At 36.4% G+C, this 20,614-nt stretch overlaps 6 protein-coding genes across 8 annotated transcripts; 4 read left to right on the forward strand and 2 right to left on the reverse strand.

The window, feature by feature from the left end:
• Nucleotides 1-61: 61 nt before the first annotated feature.
• LOC105687034 (histone H3) lies at nucleotides 62-973 on the forward strand. The gene has a single exon (XM_012402344.2). It carries the CDS (start codon nucleotides 117-119, stop codon nucleotides 525-527), a length of 411 nt encoding a protein of 136 aa, XP_012257767.1. The 5' UTR covers nucleotides 62-116; the 3' UTR covers nucleotides 528-973.
• A 151-nt stretch (nucleotides 974-1,124) lies between these two features.
• Nucleotides 1,125-2,574, reverse strand: LOC105687018 (late histone H1-like). Its single transcript, XM_012402327.3, has one exon. The coding sequence runs from the start codon at nucleotides 2,129-2,131 to the stop codon at nucleotides 1,427-1,429; it is 705 nt and encodes a 234-aa protein (XP_012257750.2). The 5' UTR covers nucleotides 2,132-2,574; the 3' UTR covers nucleotides 1,125-1,426.
• A 1,239-nt stretch (nucleotides 2,575-3,813) lies between these two features.
• LOC105687021 (enhancer of rudimentary homolog) lies at nucleotides 3,814-5,128 on the forward strand. Its single transcript, XM_012402330.3, has 3 exons — nucleotides 3,814-4,018; nucleotides 4,501-4,588; nucleotides 4,789-5,128. The coding sequence occupies exons 1-3, from the start codon at nucleotides 4,016-4,018 to the stop codon at nucleotides 5,007-5,009; spliced, it is 312 nt and encodes a 103-aa protein (XP_012257753.1). The 5' UTR covers nucleotides 3,814-4,015; the 3' UTR covers nucleotides 5,010-5,128.
• A 1,796-nt stretch (nucleotides 5,129-6,924) lies between these two features.
• On the forward strand, nucleotides 6,925-15,805 carry LOC105687097 (phospholipase DDHD1-like). Its single transcript, XM_012402469.3, has 11 exons — nucleotides 6,925-7,106; nucleotides 7,357-7,506; nucleotides 8,027-8,341; nucleotides 9,049-9,222; nucleotides 9,845-9,973; nucleotides 11,200-11,341; nucleotides 11,527-11,633; nucleotides 11,729-12,042; nucleotides 12,139-12,427; nucleotides 12,521-12,682; nucleotides 12,769-15,805. The coding sequence occupies exons 2-11, from the start codon at nucleotides 7,422-7,424 to the stop codon at nucleotides 12,915-12,917; spliced, it is 1,866 nt and encodes a 621-aa protein (XP_012257892.1). The 5' UTR covers nucleotides 6,925-7,106; nucleotides 7,357-7,421; the 3' UTR covers nucleotides 12,918-15,805.
• Nucleotides 15,806-15,951: 146 nt separating this feature from the next.
• On the reverse strand, nucleotides 15,952-17,554 carry LOC105687100 (28S ribosomal protein S22, mitochondrial). 2 transcript variants are annotated; one of them, XM_048656947.1, is made up of 4 exons: nucleotides 17,406-17,554; nucleotides 16,802-17,051; nucleotides 16,579-16,702; nucleotides 15,952-16,471 (listed from the first exon to the last, which is right to left on the reverse strand). In XM_048656947.1, exons 1-4 carry the CDS (start codon nucleotides 17,548-17,550, stop codon nucleotides 16,013-16,015), a joined length of 978 nt encoding a protein of 325 aa, XP_048512904.1. In that variant the 5' UTR covers nucleotides 17,551-17,554; the 3' UTR covers nucleotides 15,952-16,012. The 2 variants fall into 2 exon arrangements, with proteins under 2 accessions (XP_048512904.1, XP_012257896.2); XM_012402473.3 differs by having other exon boundaries at nucleotides 16,579-17,051.
• A 224-nt stretch (nucleotides 17,555-17,778) lies between these two features.
• Nucleotides 17,779-20,590, forward strand: LOC105687099 (solute carrier family 35 member E2A-like). 2 transcript variants are annotated; one of them, XM_012402471.3, is made up of 6 exons: nucleotides 17,779-17,920; nucleotides 18,053-18,404; nucleotides 18,539-18,790; nucleotides 18,922-19,108; nucleotides 19,206-19,409; nucleotides 19,527-20,590. In XM_012402471.3, exons 2-6 carry the CDS (start codon nucleotides 18,140-18,142, stop codon nucleotides 19,717-19,719), a joined length of 1,101 nt encoding a protein of 366 aa, XP_012257894.1. In that variant the 5' UTR covers nucleotides 17,779-17,920; nucleotides 18,053-18,139; the 3' UTR covers nucleotides 19,720-20,590. The 2 variants fall into 2 exon arrangements, with proteins under 2 accessions (XP_012257894.1, XP_048512897.1); XM_048656940.1 differs by having other exon boundaries at nucleotides 19,492-19,633.
• Nucleotides 20,591-20,614: the final 24 nt, after the last annotated feature.

The following is a 20,614-nucleotide window of genomic DNA, read 5'->3' on the forward strand; positions in this document are numbered from 1 at the left end:
GGATGCTTTGAGCGCTCGATGGTTGCGTATATAAACCCCCTCAATAGCGAAGGCGTTGCATTCTCTTAGAAACCTTCGTGTGCACCGCATATCGTCTGATCAGAGGAAATCTTGCAATGGCTCGTACCAAGCAAACCGCCCGCAAATCTACCGGAGGGAAAGCTCCGCGTAAGCAACTCGCCACCAAAGCCGCCAGGAAGAGCGCTCCTGCCACCGGAGGAGTTAAGAAGCCTCATCGTTACCGTCCCGGAACTGTGGCCCTCAGGGAAATTCGTCGTTACCAGAAAAGTACCGAGTTGTTGATCCGCAAACTTCCATTCCAGCGACTCGTCCGTGAGATCGCTCAGGATTTCAAGACCGACCTCCGATTCCAAAGCTCTGCCGTCATGGCTCTTCAGGAAGCTAGCGAGGCATATCTTGTTGGACTTTTTGAGGACACTAACTTGTGCGCTATTCACGCCAAGCGAGTCACCATCATGCCTAAGGACATCCAGCTAGCTCGTCGTATTCGGGGAGAACGCGCTTAAATTTGTTGGTCAACCACCAAACGTTTACAATCGGCCCTTTTCAGGGCCACCAAATCTTTCAAAGCATTATTATGAATCGTAACGCCGCTCGAAATTAATTTTAAGTACAATTCAACTTGAGTCTTCGTCGGTTACTCTGCACGCCTATTCGGTATATCCTGCAAAGCTGTTGCCCTAATAGAAGACGATGCATAAAAAAAAAACCCCATATAGTCGTATTCGAACATTTGATAATATCTCAATTTTTCTTTTACGGAATTGTGACGCTTCTTTCTGCAGTTCGACAAACGAAAGAAATATCGCAGGGAAACCTTGCCTATGAAAGGGTAGGATAATAGTAGATATTTCATTCCAAAACCTATCTCTGCATCTGCATTCTCATGCGGGAGTAATGTATATTAATTCTTCACTATTGAATCATGGGCATCGATTCTTTACGACAGATTCCAATATCGCGTGAATGAAAGAAGCTGTAAAAATGCATCAATTTTTTAGACTCGACGGCACCAGTCTGCCGAACGTCGTAGACTGGATTGGATAAATTTGATTGTTTTATCAATAGATGAATTTTCAACAATTCTGAAATCTTACGACAGATTTGATGACATGAAAAAATGTTTTTACTGCTACGAAACAAAGATTAATCCGTAACAAGAAATAAGTAGTCAGGATGATGTGAATAAGATTATCTACTATACGCGGACTATGTCCTATCAGTTCAATCGCGATTTCTCGATTGCTCAATTAAGAAATCGGAATTATCAAAATTTTGACAACATAAATATGGGTTGAGAAAGGACTGAGGAGCAATTTCTTTGTTGCGAGTTCGGATTCGTTATGCATGAATAAAATTGATGGCCCTGATAAGGGCCGTTTTTTGCATGAGTTGTTGTTGCCGTTTACTTCTTCTTCGGTGAAGCAACTTTCTTGGGTGATGCTTTGGCAGCTTTGGGTGCTGCTGCTGCGACCTTCTTAGGTTTAGGTGCTTTAGGCTTGCTAGTGGGTGCTTTAGCGACTTTCTTAGTCTTCGACGGATTCTTAACCTTGGGTGGTTTGGCTGCAGGAGATCTAGCTACCTTGCGTTTTTCCTTGGTGGCGACGGTGCTAGCAGAGCCAGTTTTCTTAGCCGCAGCCACTTTCTTGGCAGCGGGGACTTTCTTGGGCGCAACAGCGGTAGCTGCTGGTGCGGCCTTCTTCTTGGGTGCAGCTGGTTTTGGTACTGGAGCTTTAACCTTTGGCTTCGGCACTTCGATCTTGGCATTTCCGATCTTGAATGATCCAGAAGCTCCCTTGCCCTTGGTCTGAACCAAAGCTCCGCTGGTCACTGCTGCCTTCAAATATTTCTTGATGAACGGCGCCTGTTTGTCGGCGTCAATTTTATACGTAGCTGTTACGTATTTCTTGATCGCTTGGAGGGAGGATCCGCCACGTTCCTTCAATGTGGCGATAGCGGCGTTGACCATTTCTGCGGTACGAGGATGAGACGGTTTTACTCGAGGTTTGGCAGCGACTTTGGACGCTGCTCCCTTCTTAGTTGTGACAGCTTGAACAGCAGGACTTGCTGGTGCAGCTGTTGCCACGGGTGAAGCTACTTTGTCTGCCATTGCTGATCTTAGAGTGAAGTAGATTCGAAGGTTATTAAATGCGTAAGAAAATACTTTGCGACTCGCAAGTTAACGTACGATGCTTACAGTAAGACTGTCGTGTGAGTTGTGAGCTCTGGCGGCGAAGTCCCCACCTATCCAATGCCGGAGCGCGGACCATGGAGAGAGACCTCGAGCGTTTCACGCCGTACGCGTGACGGGCCTCAGAGTACTCGGACCCGGTGAACTGGCCGATCATCGTTTCTCCCTCAGGAATTCCTGGACCCGTGACGACGGCAGTCGGTCCTCAGGGTGCTCCATAGTCTAGGGAACGTGGCGATGGAAGTTTGAAGGGAAAAAAGATAGCGAGTTCCCTAAAAACTGCGAGGCACCGGGACGCTGCATCTGCAAGGCGATCGCACCCTGACCAACGATCGCGTCGTTCCTCACCTGGGGAACGACTTCGAGGTGAGAAAGCAGATGTTCCTCGAAGATTAAGCTTTGATACGCAAACCTGCTAAAAATTGGGTTTCTAGGTCTACATGGAGCGGTAATATTAGCACATAAAGTTGACGACGATGCGATCACGGAATCGGCGCGACGCAATTTCTTCGCTTCAAAATCAGCTCGAGTTCAGAGCAAGGATATGAAACATCCTCAAAACTGTTATTGTCAACAGGATTTTCTGCTCAGTGATTGAGGCTGTTGAATTTTTATCACGAGTGAAAATACTATTTTAACGATAGTTATAGAATGAGGAACCGACGTACGCGCTTTTCGTATTATGACAACGGATCGCATTACAAGGCACGTCGTAATTTACATTGTGCTACTTATTACAACCACTTAAGGTGCTACAATCTTCGTGAATGTGCATTCAACATTCGAATCGCAAGATTTCAGTCATTGAATAAAATATTTCGGATGTTATAAAAATAATGCAGCAAACTGTGATATCGCCGCGCAATTATGACAGCATAGGGTTTCTAACGGCAGCCGTTATAACACGAGGATATTTGTTATATGTAAAAATGCAAATTCAATTTCATTACATATTTGAATGCCCCAAAAAAGAAAACGCAGCTAATCGAAAATTTTCCGGAGGTAAGTAATGGCTTGAAAAGTTTTCCCATGCCAGATTTAAAAAATATTGCCAAGGGTATAAAGCGATTACTTTGGCCAATTGGTAGGCATGAAAATATGAAGATGTTAGGGCCAAAGTTTGTACCAAGTTTTCTAGTACGCAAGTAGGCATTTAAATTATGTGGGGTTGAAATTTGTCAGAAAAAAAACGAATTCTGAGAAATAATTTTCTCAGATCAATCATCCGAGAAATTGTCAAATTATTAGTTTAATCAATTAATTCTTAATGACGCATTAATGTAATATTGCTTTCAGATAGTTACTCAATGCTTCCGGTAATTGTTAGCAACAATTATTGTCATCAAGTTTTATACGGTAGAGCCGAAAGATTTTGGAACTTCTAAAGCGAAATACGTTTTCATGTCCCGTAGTAGTCGGTTACATCGATGCTGGTTTGAATGCAATTCTAAAAATTACAATAGAATGAGAGATGAATAGAGATCTCAACAAGTATTATCTTGGTGTAAAAATTCCTGAAATGAAAACGTGTTTTTGATTTCAAACGACGAGAGTTGAGAGCGCCATAAACAACGAACAGCGGAATTGTGGACTAAGCACAGTTTCAATTCTATGTTTCTTATCCATTCAAAAGCTCCGACACTGAAAGGGTATTTGTGGTTATTCACAAACTCACTGTTGCGAATTATTTTGATTTTTAAGTAAAATATCATCCTGCATAGCGTAGGATACGCAGAGTGACGTAATTTCTGATTAACATTTAAATTACGAATCATTTTCATTCCTTGGTAGTGATCTGACAAAATGGTGAGTGTACTCGTGGTGTCGGGTAAAACGAATGGACGACCAAATTTAGAATATTCGTTGACGTGAAGAACAACTTCATTTTTCGAATATCTAGTGCAAAGTTTATACAAATTTATCGGTATATTAATCTTCAAAATTCAGTAACTGAGATTCGAGTGCCTTTGACCATACCGTAATTTAAAACAATGGCTATAGATAGAGTACAATGTTTGTTTATCGTTTCGCTAGCTACACGTTGGTATATCAGCTTATTAAGGGCTCCTGCGCACCTTTATATCTTAGAATTCCCAATTTGAAAATATGTTGGACAGCTACTATGCTACATTAAATTTCAGTTTTTATTACAATTTTATGCTCTGACTAAATTTTATCTTTATACGTTCGTTGATTACCACTTTGCACTATTTTTATAGTTGTCGGCCATTTGTTTAAACAATCCTCGTCAATTTTTTAAATTTACCAAATTTTGTTTTTCTTTACAGTCTCACACTATATTGCTTGTGCAGCCAGGCGCCAGGCCTGAAACAAGGACTTACTCAGACTATGAAAGTGTCAACGAGTGTATGGAAGGTGTGAATCATTTTTATGTTTATCATCGAATCGTATTATAGCAGGAATAACTTAACAACAAATCTAATCCTTACAAGGACAATGTTAGTCATAAAATAACGTCGAAGTTGTTTATGATGAAAAGTTTTTAATTAATCTTGAATCATCGGTAATTTAAATACGTAATGAAAAATACCTAAAATGCATATTTATGCTTGCAGGGGTATGCAAAATTTATGAAGAACATCTAAAAAGACGAAACCCAAACACTCCTACTATCACGTATGACATAAGTCAGTTGTTTGATTTTGTTGATCAGCTGACAGATCTGTCCTGTTTGGTTTACCAGAAGTCAACGAATACCTATGCACCCTATAACAAGGATTGGATCAAAGAGAAAATATATGTCTTGTTACGCCGTGCTGCTGGTCACAGTGAATAACTTCCGCCACCCAGTCCACATTAAAAAAAAAATCCCATCTTCACATGTAAGATAAGTTAACGTTAAGTACATTACTATAATATTGTCTATATTATTAATAAATGTAAAATATAAGAAAATTTTTTCTAATGTTTCTTTTTTTAATGTTTTTGAATAGACTACACTTTCTGATTTGGTTAAGTGGAGATTCGACTTTTTTATTTTCACATTGAATCTAAGGAGATATTTTGTATGGCAATATTGCAATGTAAAATTATTCACAACCCAACATGTGGAGAATTGGTTTCCTTCCATATCGTAGCTTCAAAAACCGTAGCTATCGGAGCTTCAAAAAGATCATGGTGATAATAATGTAGTGTAATTGCTGCTCTTCGATCACAGGGTATTTCGAATTATCTCTTGGTCATGATATAAATGACCAAATTATGCAAAAAAAAATTTCACATCTCTGAGGTACGAGGGTTTTTCTCTACTAAATTAGAATGATGAATCTATTGAAGATTGGTTTACAACGAAGCAGTATAGTGATTGTAGCTCTTGCATCTCCCATTGAACTTACCATTAGTTTGTTGAATTCTTGTGATTTTTTACCAAAAAAACTATGTATTATGATTCATAGGAGCTTCTAGTCCTCATTGACTTGCAAGTTTTCTAGTTAGTTTTCACTTAATTCTTTTCAATTTCAATGTAGAATTTTTTATTTTCCGACACCAACGATCTGACTATGAAAAACAGTTTTATCTTAAACTACTTTACTAATCAGTCGATATTTTCACCAACGCTGTCATGGCATAAGAAAATCTGAGGAGGCAATAGATAAATCTAATATAAGATTCTATTTCTTCCTAGAAACGTAAAATTTCTCCGCAATTAGATTTAGTACAGACACATCATTAACGTTTGGTACATCGTTACGGTGAGATAAAGTTCGATATTGTACCACCCTTGTTATTAAAATTTTTATCTACAGCTTGACCGCATGGATGAAACACGTGCTAGCGATATCATAGACTTATGAATCTTCTACACAGGCATGCAAACTTACAATTAGCTAACCCTTATTGTTAGTTTCTTACCGAAAATTTAGATATGAGTTAGGTTTCTCAATAATTTTTTTCCTCAAAGTATATGTAACACCACGCTCAACCTGAATTGAGTAATATCAGGCGTGAGCCTTGAATTAAAATTGAATGATTCTTCTGTCATGTATGTATAGGTAGGCGAAATACGTTCTCTTTGTGTCACACATGCATACATGCGTTTTCTTTGTGTGTAGTCAATAAAGACAATCGTAGCCAGGCACGTGTCGTTTTGAGGAAGCGTAGGATGAATATTGACATTATATCACGTGCATGGCCGGTGCACAGAGAGCGTCAAGAATCGAGTCTTGTCTTTTTCTTATTATATTTTACGTCAGGTTTGAAAAACTATCGTAAATTGGAGCCGCGCATGTCTGATTTTACGATGGGGAAAACCGCTGTCGCGTGCAAACATTTTCATTAAATTTTCTCGTTTTCAAGTCGGAGGTCGCAGAGGTTGTCAAAGTTAGGATAATTCAGCTCTATATCCTCGTCAATATTTTATTCTATGATTGAATATATCATGCAGCTTAAAGAGGTCGTTAGAAATTCTCTTTTCAAGGTCTTCGTTAGATGTCCAAAGCCTTTCTCATCGAAATAGATTATCCGAAATGCCTTCGGCGAGGGACTCACGGAGAACTAAAAAAGGAGGAAGGAAAAACCGTCGATGAATACATATGGACATACTGACATAGAATACATATGTATACATATGTATATTATATACATACAAAACATTAGTTGCATAATCGCATTGAAGCGGGGATGAGCGTTTCCCGTCGACTAGAGTAGTTCGAACCCAGACGGTTTTAGTAGATAAGATTTTCCGCAGTGTACGGTCGGACTAGATAGATAGGTGCCCTCAGCTCTGCTCCTCGTTGACTTAGCAATCAGTGAACAGTGGAAATCACAGCGACGTGTATACCCCGTTGTATTTTTCAGTTTTAAAGCACAGTGCGTACTTTTTACTAGTAGTCGTTCATTGCGGTGTTGATCAGTTGGGTATTGAAAAAAATATGTATGTGTATATACTCCTATAATACAACAATTACATGTCATATTTTGGTGCGTACAGCAGTAGGAACTGGGCTGTCATAAAACTACGCAATGGCGTGAAAAACATTTGGAGCAGTGACAAAAATTTAGTAGTTTTGATCTATCGCAATAAGAAATTTTCTACTAGTTGATTGAGTCACTCCTCGTGATAAAAGTGACATCATTTCTCGGATATTCAGCGCCACGCTAAGCAAAAACAAACACTTTGACAGATTGACAGACAACCACGGTCGTCCCGGTCGTCCCTCGTTCCGAGCAGCTGAAGGAAGAGGTTAAAATGTCTGAAAACCTGTTGAACGATGTTGATCCCTTCATCGTCGTCAGTGAAACACCCATAGAAATGGAACATCGTCTTACCGAAGGTATACCAATTTACCGGAATTTTCGTCTACACGTGTCTATGTTTTCAAACATAGTTAATCCAATTTCAGTCTTGTTAGAAGAACTTCTTAGGACTATTGTATTTGAATTAAAAAGGAAAATATTACTTTGTCATTAAATTTTCTCTTCATTGTTTGATGCTTGAATATCAAAGAAATAGCTTCACCTTACAATTTTTGATAGTTTCTTTTTCTTATCCATGTTCTAAAATGAATGGTTTTTCATCTTTAGGGTAATTTTTTATTCGCACCAATTCCCTATCTTTTGAATTCTCAATTATCAACCTTGAGTTCAAGAGTGTATACAGTGATTACAAATTTAACATTGAGATTATTTGTCAGTTAAAATGTGGTACGCACTCACTCCTTTTAGAATTGCATTGATTTTAAGAATTGCGTGCATGAGAAACCATTTAAATCGGCCGGAATTGTTTAATATAGTAGTTTACAGACGTTGGGGATATCCTGTGTAAATTCTTTTTTTTTTGTTGTGTATTTAAAGAGCTACAAGAGACTTCGTCGCAACACAATGGTATAGAGGAAATCTCGGATATTGAAGTGAATGATTCAGAATATGCAGAACCTTTAACCCCTGAGAAAGTGAGATGGTTCTATAAGGAAGGAGTGGATAAAAGATGGGTGGAATTTTGCGGATACGACAGCCTCAGAATTGAATCTGTCTGGAGACGACATAAAAGTTGCACAAATGAAGTCAATAACTCAACTTCTGACTCAAAAATGGAAAGGGTAGTCGTCAGAGGAGGAATGTATGACGTAGAATTAGACAATATGCGATGCGTCTCCATATATTGGCCAGGTGGGTTTACAACAATCATCATTGTGTGAGTATTTTTACAAATACTTATACGTGTGGAATGTTTCATTTAAACTGTTCTCAGCATCATTCTAAAGAATAATCCAAGCTGCGTTTATCATTCTACGGTTATTATAAGTTTTTCTTTCTATTAGCGTCAATTAAGGGGAATAATATATGGAAATAATCTCACGGAATTCGAGACGTTCTTCTCTATTTGAAAATACATAGGTATTAGTCTGAAACTATAGTTAAGTACTAAAAAATTAAGATATATGAACTGATACTGATAAGTAGAGAATGTTTTGGAGTTCTATTGCAACGTTGTACATGGCATGAGTGTCCACAGATTGCTTTGGCCTTCAGCTTATTATACCTAATTTTCTCCAACAACATTCACAATTACCTACTAGACTTATGGGTTGTATATCAGAACTATTGGTATCGTCGGAATATCATGTGAACCTAGATGTATTCCAACATATCTGGTGTTTATTTCGTTTGTACAATTTTTTTTTTTCTGCGTTTTGTAGTTTTGTTAATTTCATTACACGTTTGCTCTTGTGTACTCTCATGGGGAATATTTGATCAGAATTGCGTTGCTTATGATTTTGGCTTTGGCATGAAGTCGTATGTCTTTTAGAGTATTACGTAACTTTCAAATGAAACAATTTTCAGTTAATACCACTGTGTTATCTACTTTGTTAAAGGCGAAGAATGGGAAATAATGAGGGGTACATGGTTTTATGATGGCAGTTGGATACCTCTGGAACCCGAACACTCAGGGGCTATAGAAGAGACTCATCTTACCTTGTTTCAAAAATCATCTCCCACCCAATCTAGTTCAACATCAGCAGCTAGCACTCCATCACATTCTTATAAAGGTATCCATGCCATTGGGTGTTTCTGGATTTCTTAAATTTATTCCCATAACGAACAGAGTATCAAATATTGAAATAATTGGAATATATTCGAAACTATTTTCTCGATGTGCATTTACTAATATTGTAGTGTAAAGTCCTACATCTAGTTACGAATACTGTCTTCTTTTTGTGAGAATTTTAAGTTCAGGAAAGGATAGGTTGAATTTTTCAAATAGCAATCTTTTATTAAATCTTTATGAAAGAATCCATCTCTGTCTAAACTCGAATCTACCTTCACCTGATATAGTTTTATTACAAACTGGAGTCATGAGTAACCTTTTCATAATATTGTAAATGAAACCATGGCACGTAATCAGACTTATATATCAGGATATGAACTTCTTGTTCTTTTATAACTGTCTTATCCATACAAATTCATAAACACGCACTCTTCGTATTTAGTCTCTTTCTGAAATATTTGTATTTTATGAAGACAAAAACAATATCTGAGTAAAGACCTTGATACATATTATTGGAATGTGAAACCTATATTTATTGACCAGTGACAAAGTATTAAATGCTCAGATATTGTTCACTTAAAAATTTTAATGCTAATAGTTTCATTGAATTACTTTCGTTTTAGTTCTTCATACAAAAAATTTTCCCGAATTCCATGTGGATTGGCATGCAGTAGATGATGTAGCTCTCTACAGTGAAAATACACCAAGCAAACTAATGCGTAGCGTAACACTGAAATTGGGATTCACCAAAAGTAAGTTATACTTGTCTTTGTCGGTAATTGTTGGTTGTAGAATAAATTACCGTTCTTTCTGAAATTTGTGAATATTTACTTTTTTTTGCTCATCCAGTAGGTAAATATGCGTGTTTGTTAGCAAATTATCAGAACATTTCAAACAGTAGTTCGTTATCACTAAATACTCAATTCTGATAACGATTCTGGTCAAAATGCCAAATCTATTAATTAACTAGTCGACAAGGAAACCAAATTGTATCACTTTCTTGGCTACTGGCAGTAATATTCATGAAGTCCTGTCTGTATCAACGTAGCACGCGCATATTATCTATTTCTAGCATTGTTTAACTATGCACATTTAAAATATAGCTCTGACGTTCGTTAGAACTATGTATTGCTTATCAAATTTTATAAATATCTATGTGAATTTGCTCTGTTTTACACTTGTAAAATTTGAATGCATTTTTATAATACAAATAATAAGTGCTGACTTTCTATTCTGACCAATAACCTTGAGATAGCCCAGTCAATGATCGTTAATCATCGCTAATGACATTGCTCACTATTGAGCAAAGTCTAGTCTTGTTCAATCATTTTGAACTATTGTTTTCAACATCATTTTTTGAATAACGAACATGAAAGTAATCCAGAAGCTGCGCATATTTGTGTATTTATTACAAACTTGATGGTATTCTACCTCGGATTCTACCTTTAAAGATTTATCGTTAATATTGTAGTAATCTATGACGGTCTCTCATTTGTAGTCAATGTTCAGTTTGCCAGATAATCAAGTGCCAATTCTCGCTCACTTTAACATTAATTTTGGAACAACTTCAACAAGCTATAATCTACTACGATCTTTGGCACTAGATGTAATTGCATTCGTTCGATACGTATGTTGTTCGTTACAATATTTTTTTTCGTATCAGCATACTATATTTTCGTTTCTACCTGTGATTCTGTTTTTAATATCTACATGATTTATAATTCTACTAATGTATCACATTTTTTTTGTCGGAAAAATAGTGAGCTCTAATCGCGAGAAATTTGCAGGTCATTTCATGGAACCTTTATTCCAGAGTTCCTTGGGAATGTTCGAAAGAAAGTAGCTTGCACTGTACATCGGCGTTGTTATAGACCATCGTTACCTCAAGGAAGACCGATCTATCGTCAAGGCCCCACTGGTATACAGCATTGAAATGACAACAACACTGTTTAATTTTTTATTTTAACAATTGTTACAGCAACGGGATATCGATTGAGAAGAGGGTACAAGCATCTTGCAATTATGGAAGATAAACCACACGACATCGATCACTTAGTGTTTGTTGTTCATGGTATTGGACAGAAGAGAGACACGGGGAAGATTATTCGTAATACAACATCGTGTGTGTCTTTGCGTTTTTGTTAATAGTTCCAAAGGCAATAAGAAAATAATGCCAAAATTTTCACGACAACTAGCTATTTTATATTCATTTATACTATCTATATGATCAGTGCATTATTATTGCCTTGTGGGACCGGATATAGGACTGTGGCATTATTCATACTTGTGTTATTTATTATTCTAGATTCAGGGAGTGTGTGGATTGGTTAAAACACAAATATTTTCCAAATTTGACTCATCGAGCAGAATTTTTTCCTGTAGAATGGAGATCGTCGCTTAAGCTTGATGGAGGTAATATTTGATTTCAGAAATGAATTTTCATTGTATTGTAGTACCTAGCTACTTTTATAACGACAAAATAAACCTCTGTATAATTTAACTTATAGATATTGTGGATGCCATTACACCTTACAGTGTTCTAAGTATTCGGCACCTCTTAAATACTTCTGCAATGGATATTCTCTACTACACGAGTCCTTTGTATGGCGGTGAGGTCAGAGCAGGTCTACAAAGGGAGTTGAACCGATTGTATTTCATGTTCGCTAGTCGCCATCCGAATTGGAAAGGGAAAGTATCAATTTTAGCACATTCTTTAGGATGTGTAATTGTCTATGATATAGTGACCGGATGGATGGGACCAGATAACAGACCGCCATCACCAGTGGCGTCAGAAGTTTCACCAGAAGGCTTACAATTTCCTGTAAGTTGAGGAGAATTCAGTGAAAGACAGGATATCAAAGAACTGCCCTGCTCTATAATCACGAAAATTGGCATAGGTGATTTATTCTGTTCGCAGATTGAAAACCTTTTTTGTCTGGGATCCCCTTTGTCGGTGTTTTTAGCTCTCCGCACACGTGCGCCATCCAACAGAATTGGCGTGATGCCACAAGATCTCTGCAAGAGATTTTACAATATTTTTCATTGGTCAGACCCGGTAGCCTATCGAATGGAACCTCTGTTAGAAAGGGGATACAGCAGAGTAGAACCAGTGGTCATACCTCCATATGGCGGAGTCGACGGCCAACAATATGAACAATCATCTCCATCTTCATCCAGTACAGTTTATGCAAATCCACCTGCCACAGGTAATATTCTTATGTATTCTGAAAAACCGATATTTGTAAGATGAAAAATTTAGTTGAAAAAACTGGTTTGCCAATATTTACGTCACTTTTTAGTCGGAGAAAGCGATGAGAAGGATGAAAGTCCGGTTGACACACCAACTCGTAATACGGACAAAGGATGGAGTCTCTGGGGCTTGGTGAGAGGTGGCTGGAGTACAAAAGATGGAGGATCTTTGCCAACGCCGGATATGAATCCACCGTTTCATCCTGATCAAGGTAAAAACTCTGTTTCATATGTCCCCAGGAAATGAGATTTGATTCATTCGGTGACGTGAACTTAACGATTGTTATTATTCAATTAGAATTGAAACCAAGATTGGATTACGTACTACGAGCAGTTGGCTTAGGGCGAAACTACTTATATACAGTAACGGCGCACACAGCTTACTGGAGCAACTATGATGTGGCTTACTTCGTGCTTACAAAACTCTTTCCTACACTGGAGACATGATGTTGGCTTAAATTTTCTCACATGGGGTCTTTTTGGACCCTGTCGAACCCCACTAGTCCATCACAGGCCTATAGGACCTGAGCTTGCTATGAGGCCTGCCACCGAAAACAATCTGTGATAACGGAAAAACGATACAATAACCAATAACATAAATAAAAAAGTTGGAACGAAAAATAATAAAAAAACTACAAAACTATCTAGGGGTAAAATTTTGCATGATATGCAAGATCAAGGCTAAATAGATGAATTTTACAGCTTAGGATCATATGCCTATGAAGTTTTACAGTATTGTACAGGAATATAGTTAATATGAAGAAAAACATGGAAATCGGTGCTGCGTACATTCATAAAAAGTAGAGTCTCGTCTAATTTGGTGTACACCACTACGTCTGAAAACATATCGATAAATATAATCGAAAATATATGACAATTCGAAGAATAGTATCCAATTATCAAACGTCTAATCTTTATTGAAAAATCTCTATATACTTACACAAATTGGCTGAATGACTTCCAAAGCACAATCATAAGTGTGTGAAGTTGCATGTCCATTCGTACTGTGTTCATGCATTTCTCTGTTATGTGCACACTGATATCACCACCATTTGTGTACTGAAATTTTATTATGGTCTCAATCATATTGTAACAGATTGGGAGTACGCTGTCAAAATCAGACAACATTATCCATAATTTGATCGCAAACGTAGATGGCAGTCGAACAGAGTTCAAAGTGTAGTAGGAATTACGAACGTATCTTTTTTTTATAACTAACTAATCAATGAATCGAGTTTTATAGAAGCTCTGATGCAAAAAGCTCTAAGCTCTAATGTACGATACTTGACCAATCAGAAAATTTGATAACGCAGTGGCTAATCATTTTTTAGTATGACGTGAGGATGTTTATTGTACATAATTAACCGTATTTACTAAATTTAATACCTACTTAGAGAATATTTAGAGTTTTACATATTTTATTATTACCCGCGAACAAAGGCCCAATATTCAAAGTCTGATAATATTATTAGTCTTGCTTGTAGCGCTCATGTTGTTTTGAGACAATTGAGAAGAATTGATCTCGCTGTTGTCTTTCATTAGCAAAATATCAACAAATAATGTTACTGTTAAATAGTGATCGAACAAATGGCACTGTGAAATTTTCAATGCTACTATTAAATGAATATTAGTGAAACAGGGTATATTGTGTCATATTTATGAAAAAATAACTAACATTATGCTGATAGTATAACAGCTCTATTGGCGGTATTTTAATAAGAGCAGACTGGAAAGACTAGACTGTCTGGTCCCAATCGTGCTTTGCGTCTCCGGTCTTGAAAAATTGTGTAAATTTACTTCATAAACATCACAGTTCAAATCTTGTCGCATACCATATACAATAAGATCAATTTGCATATTGAACATCCATCTAATTTTGGGCTAATCTCATTTTGTCCGAAAGTTTTTCTAGATACACGATTGGCGTTCGTTTATTAGTAAGAAAAAAAAAAAAAAAAATATCCATCGCTGATTCAGTGCTGTTTGGATCTATATAAGTTATTCAACGTACAGAAATAAGATTTTTATGTAATCATCGATACAAGACACACTGATAGTCACTCTTCCCCTAATTAAAACAACAAAAGAAACTTTTTAACAGTTTTTATTCCAAAACTACGTAAAACTCAACGCTTAAATATTTGATTAACTTCATCAGCAGGATATAACATCTGCAGTTAGCCATAATATCATAACGCTCTATTACGATTATTCTCTGAATCATGTTCTTACAAGGAACTACAAGGATGTCAGAACTAATTTGCCATTACAAACGATAATTTTGCAGATATCTACCGTTGTGTTTCATTCTTTCTATTCTAAATTAGACGCATATTTTGGAATATTTTCATCTCTATGAATCATCATTTAAAAAATTACAATGCTAATTTCTGATCTAATAATCGCGATCATATTATGTTCTGTCAGCATAACTCTGCTGAACTGATAAGGATTTTCCTACCTAGAGCAAAAGAAGAAACAAATAATAATATTGCTTATTAAATTGGTGGCCGTCAATAATTAACTTTATTAGAATTCCATTGTTACTGTGTTCTGATACTGTTACGATTTCGAAATTCCTATTCAGCTATGAATTTGACTTTTCTTGTAAACTTAATTAATGCATCAACTGAAAGACTACGTAAATTTGAAGACTGCTATATTAAATATATCATACATATTCATTGAACACTATGGTAGGCTGTAGAATCTTCGGTATGCTAGAGCATAAAACGTGCACTGTTCACATAGCGAATCTCATGGTCTACTCGATTCATAGACTAATGGTTTCGTTTGAAAGGGCTTGGGAGTTGATATCGGCTTGTATAGCTTAGTTTTTATAATTACTGACTGAAATGCAATTGTGGCTTTTTGTCTTCCGAATCTGATAGGAGAAAAGAAAAAAAAAATGGGCCTACATACTTACATCTAATTGCCTACACATTTAGTAATAATTTAGTACACAGTAACTTTGGTGTAACATAAATTACAATTTGATTTCAAGTTGAATGGGTCACAGAAACTTTTTACCTATTTTCAGTCACGTACGAATTTTTCGACTTCATTAGGCTCTCTGATAATCTATCGTACCTTTGCACAGAGTACTAAGAATACTGTAGTATACTTATGTCAGGTCATAATATTGAAATCTTCTATCTGTTAATCGATGAAGTATCAGAATTATGTCGTATGGACTGGCATTTTAACATCATACACCAAAAATATCTAAATAAAAATTAAGTATTAGGAAGAACACAACATAATTGTATTTATACATAGTTGAAAAATTACCTTTATTTTGCAGTTTGAATACAAATGTTGTTACTATCAAAATATGCTCGTGCCTTTGATTTTTCGATATGAGTACCACCCGTTCCTATCCTGTCATATTTTTACTCAGAATTTATTTGTATACATCATACTCCTAATAATATAGTCGGAAACCTTTGATCACGTGGTGATTAAAAGAATTCACACAGACTTTTTAACAGTAATGTTTATTATACTATTAATCTAGAATTATGGTATTACAATTTACAGATTTAGTCCAAGCCCTGAGCTTCTTTAATGCCTTTATCAACTTCTCGCTTCGCATGTTCGAGGTCAATGTACGATTGTATCGCAAGTTCCAATTTCTGTTTCATGTTTGACTCAGTATCCAGGTAACACTGAATGAACTTCAATACGTCACCTTGGAATTTTACATCGGCCGAAGAGGAGGTTGGGTTAACTATGTAGTATAATTGAACTAATAATACGGCATCATCCAATCGACTCGTTTCAATATTCTCCAAAAGGAGGTTATCAATATTTTTACTCCAGGCGAGATGGAAAGCCAATGGACCAAAGTGCCTCGTCGATCGTAAATGTTCAAAGTGCTTCATACTGTTTACATAATCGTAGACACTTTTAGTTATCTCATGGTACTCTGCAGCATTTGGTTCAAATTGCACGCATGCAAGATCAAGAATAAATTCATATTCTTCACGACTGAGTAAGTCCTGAAACAATAATAATGGATGCGCTTTGAAGTTTGAAACTCATTGGGTCCAAAAATTTTGTCATGACAATAAATGCAAACTTTCTATCGAAAAAAAAGACTAATTACCTTCAGGTAATCTTGGTCAAATAATTTAGGTGTATCAATTTCTCGCCCTTCTAAAGGAAAGTAGATTTGATTGAGTCTGTGCCTTTCTTTGGGATCTGCCTCTCGCAAAATGCCATCCGTATCTCTAACAACCATTATTCTCTTTGTACTTTGAACGCCATAAGTTATATCTGTGAATACAAACTTAGACTCATCATAGCCTTGTAATTCATGGTCAACTGACATGATGCTTGGACTTATGTCTTCTAGCTTAACAACAGGGGGCATTTGGAGCTTGATTACTGCTTTTGCTTTAGCTTCCTCTAAAGCGGATTTGAGCTCATCGTCTGTCATAAACTTGTACTCTGGAGGCTCCATTCGTTGTCCTTCCTTTCGTTGACGGTAAACTTTTTTCAGATCTACTCTAGTCAACGTCTGTAGTAGTTTCTGAACATCCTCATTGAAAAACAGCGGTGCTGGGTCCCTTTCATTAGCTGTAGAGTTTGTTTCGAAAAGTAATTAGTGCTAGACTAACAATGATGGGATACACGACCTTCTCGTTGTGTACTGTATTAAACCTCTTTAACATTTTGGACTATCAAATCAACCAAAGAAATATTTTCTGTAACATTACTTAAACTTATCATGACATAAAACATCATAGATTTGTAACATACTATAATGCAAAGTATGGGTATCACAGTCGTGACTGATGATTAACGCTTCACACAAGCAATTTTATAATTGATGGTGATATGAAACTAACTATAAGCAACACATTTCGCGCTGAAGTCAACCTACAAAATTAGAAATGTACTACATTGCCACAACATCGGTTCAATACACACCAATTTCTGCGGATGCGGAACTGAAAGACCGGTATTTAATAAACAAGGGGTAATTGTAACGTCCATTTCGTAGAACTGTGCCCAAATGCGACGAGAATATTTGTTTCCTTAAAGCTCTCGCAACCTGCACACCGGTGCTCACCATTTTCAGATATACTTGGTACGAGGATAAGTATATTTCTGGCGCTAACGTCGGGTTAGCAATACAATGCTCAACAATACCGAACAATATTTAGCACAATGCAATTTGAAATAGCTCCTAGATAGTTCCGACCCTCCCTTGTGGCTTGAAACCGAAATATTTGATCATATGTTAGGGTTGGTGTACAATCTTAATCAAAAACTCAACAAAATCGGACTGTTGTCTTTTGACTGAACAATTTGACACGACATTTGTATCCACTCGTATCACTGGAATATACTCCACTGGTTCCGTGGAGGAGTAGTTGGAACACTAAACATCGTCGACTGCGTATCGATGCAAGACGCGTAACGAGTAAAAGGCAGTTTATAGAGTGAGTATTTTTTAGCAGTAATATTCTAATATTCTTAGGCGAATCTGTCTAATTTCACCTAAGAGGTTATCAACAACTGAATGATCTAACCCAATGTATGACTCAAGAGAAATATGTTTTATTTTCATACAGACTTACGCCCGGCATGAGGATCACTGCCGAAAATTCACCTACTTATATTTATGTGGATATTTTTTGACCTGAAGATCAATTAGCATCATGGAGAATCACTCTGTTCATATAAACAATATGCAATGTCCTCGAGAAAGTGAAGAATCACCTAAAGGATTTGTTCCGCCTACAAAAACCTATGTTGAAAAAAAAAAACGTGAAGACGAAATAATTTTGGCCAGTGATTCTAAAGGTGGATTATTTAATCCTAGAGCTATGTTATTTTTGACTCTTTGGTACGTCTTCAGCGGATGTACATTATTTTTGAATAAATATATACTATCGTACATGGAAGGTGATCCAACTATTTTAGGTAACAGTATAACACTATCTTATCTTTTATGTGTGTGGAATCTGAACAATTGCGGATGTTGCTGAATTTTCATTCAGAAGATACGATCAAATAGCTAAATATCATAATTTACAACAAAATTCTCCTGTCATAAGGTGCCTGCCAAATGCTGATGACGGCTACTTGCGGATTCATTCAAATGTATTTTCCGTGTGGAATGTATCGAGCAAGTCCTCGGTTAACTAGACCACCTGGTTTTTATAAACATATGATATTAGTCGGTTGCACTAGATTTATAACAGTCATATTGGGATTGGTGGCACTCAATTATGTGGCTGTTAGTTTCACCGAAACAATTAAAAGCAGTGCACCACTTTTTACCGTTTTTATTAGCAGATACTTATTAGGTGAGATACCCCCATTTTATTTACCTATGAACAAAGATTTCACATTCCAAAATATTTGCATCATAAGATAAGCTGTTGGTTATACCTGAGGTTGATTATCACGAGTCTATATCTCAATGTAATTTTTTCAGGTGAACAGACTGGTCTATATGTAAATTTGTCATTGATCCCTGTAATGGGAGGATTAGCTCTCTGCTCTGCGAATGAAATAAGTTTTGATTTAAGGGGGTTTATTGCTGCCATGGCTACAAATCTAACTGAATGTTTACAAAATGTATATTCAAAAATGCTCATTAGCGGAGATGACTTCAAATACACGTGAGTACTGAGACCTGTATTCATTAATTCAATGAATATGTTACACGGCTGTTTATTGACATCTAGTAATATGAATTATTCTTTAACTCCATTCCAGTCCTGCGGAACTACAATTTTACACAAGTTTAGCATCAGTAGTTGTTCAAATTCCTGTATCAATAATGCTGGTAGATTTACCAGCCTTACACCACTCTTTAAGTCTCAGATTATTCTCCGCATTTTTACTCAATGGAGTGTTCTTCCATTTCCAAAGTATTACTGCCTACGTGCTCATGGACTATATCAGTCCCGTTACACACAGGTAAGTTTGAAAAACCGAAGATGTTTATTTTATGTGATTCAAAGCAATTCTGCGAATTGTTGTTACATCATGTTTCTCCTAGATTAATATATGCGTTTTTGTTGTCTTCATGAGCAGCGTTGCCAATACCGCTAAGAGAGCTTTCCTCATCTGGCTTTCGGTATTGCTTTTCAACAATCCAGTTACTGGTTTATCGGCTCTGGGAACCTCATTAGTAATTGCCGGTGTCCTTTTATACAATCGCGCACAACAATACGATAAAAGGCAGCTAGCAATTGCAAAGCGGGGATCAAAAGTTAGTCTACAATGATAAAGAGTGGTATTTGTCTTAGAAAGAATGATAATTTATTAACTTTATTCTATGAATGGTATAAAGATGCGTCGAAAGTTTGGATGTTCTGACAAACTTGGAATAGTTTTTATAAAAAATTATAACTGCGCATCATATTAAATGTATTAAATTGAGAAAAAAGTTTATTTTCAAAGTACTTACATCGAAAAAAGAGTCTACTTATTATTATTAAAAAAAATTCAGCTCAAGACTGTTGATTATTAAGAACATTGATAGATTTCATCTAACAAAAACCATTTACGTTAAAACAAAAAAAAATGTAGAATACTGATTGCTGTAAGCCTATATCGGGAGATAATTTATTAAAATATTTATTTTTTAAAAAAGTTCACCTGAGAATTTTATAGGGTAAAATCAACTCGACAACTAATCATCATCACGGACATTTATGTGACATTATAAACGTTGTAATATAAATGGAAAAAAATCGTCAAATCTACTTAAGTAAACGACAGGATAAACTTAATAATTTCTTGGTGATAGATTGTACTCTATTCTACATGCTAACATTCCTGTATCCAGAGTAGCAATTTCCGGTATTATAGTTTTAAGTGATTTGAGTGAAGAGCTAATCAATAACTTCAAATTTTATTTGATAACCTTTTACATAATGTTAAGAACTGTCGCGAGTATTTCCGCTCTCATTGAAATTCCATGATCATGTATCGTTCAACGAATTCCAGCACTTGTGGTAGCTCATGGCGCACCAAGTGTATTGAGATACGCAGAGCACAGAAACTTTTTATAATTCAACTGTCATAGTCTTCTACACGAATTATACCTTTTGTAAATATGACCTAGATTTGAAAATAAAAAAAATTACCTCAAAGCTGCGATGTATTCGATCGCTGTT

The sequence above is a fragment of the Athalia rosae genome, chromosome 1 (genome assembly GCF_917208135.1).
Source record: "Athalia rosae chromosome 1, iyAthRosa1.1, whole genome shotgun sequence".
Taxonomy (NCBI): domain Eukaryota; kingdom Metazoa; phylum Arthropoda; class Insecta; order Hymenoptera; family Athaliidae; genus Athalia; species Athalia rosae.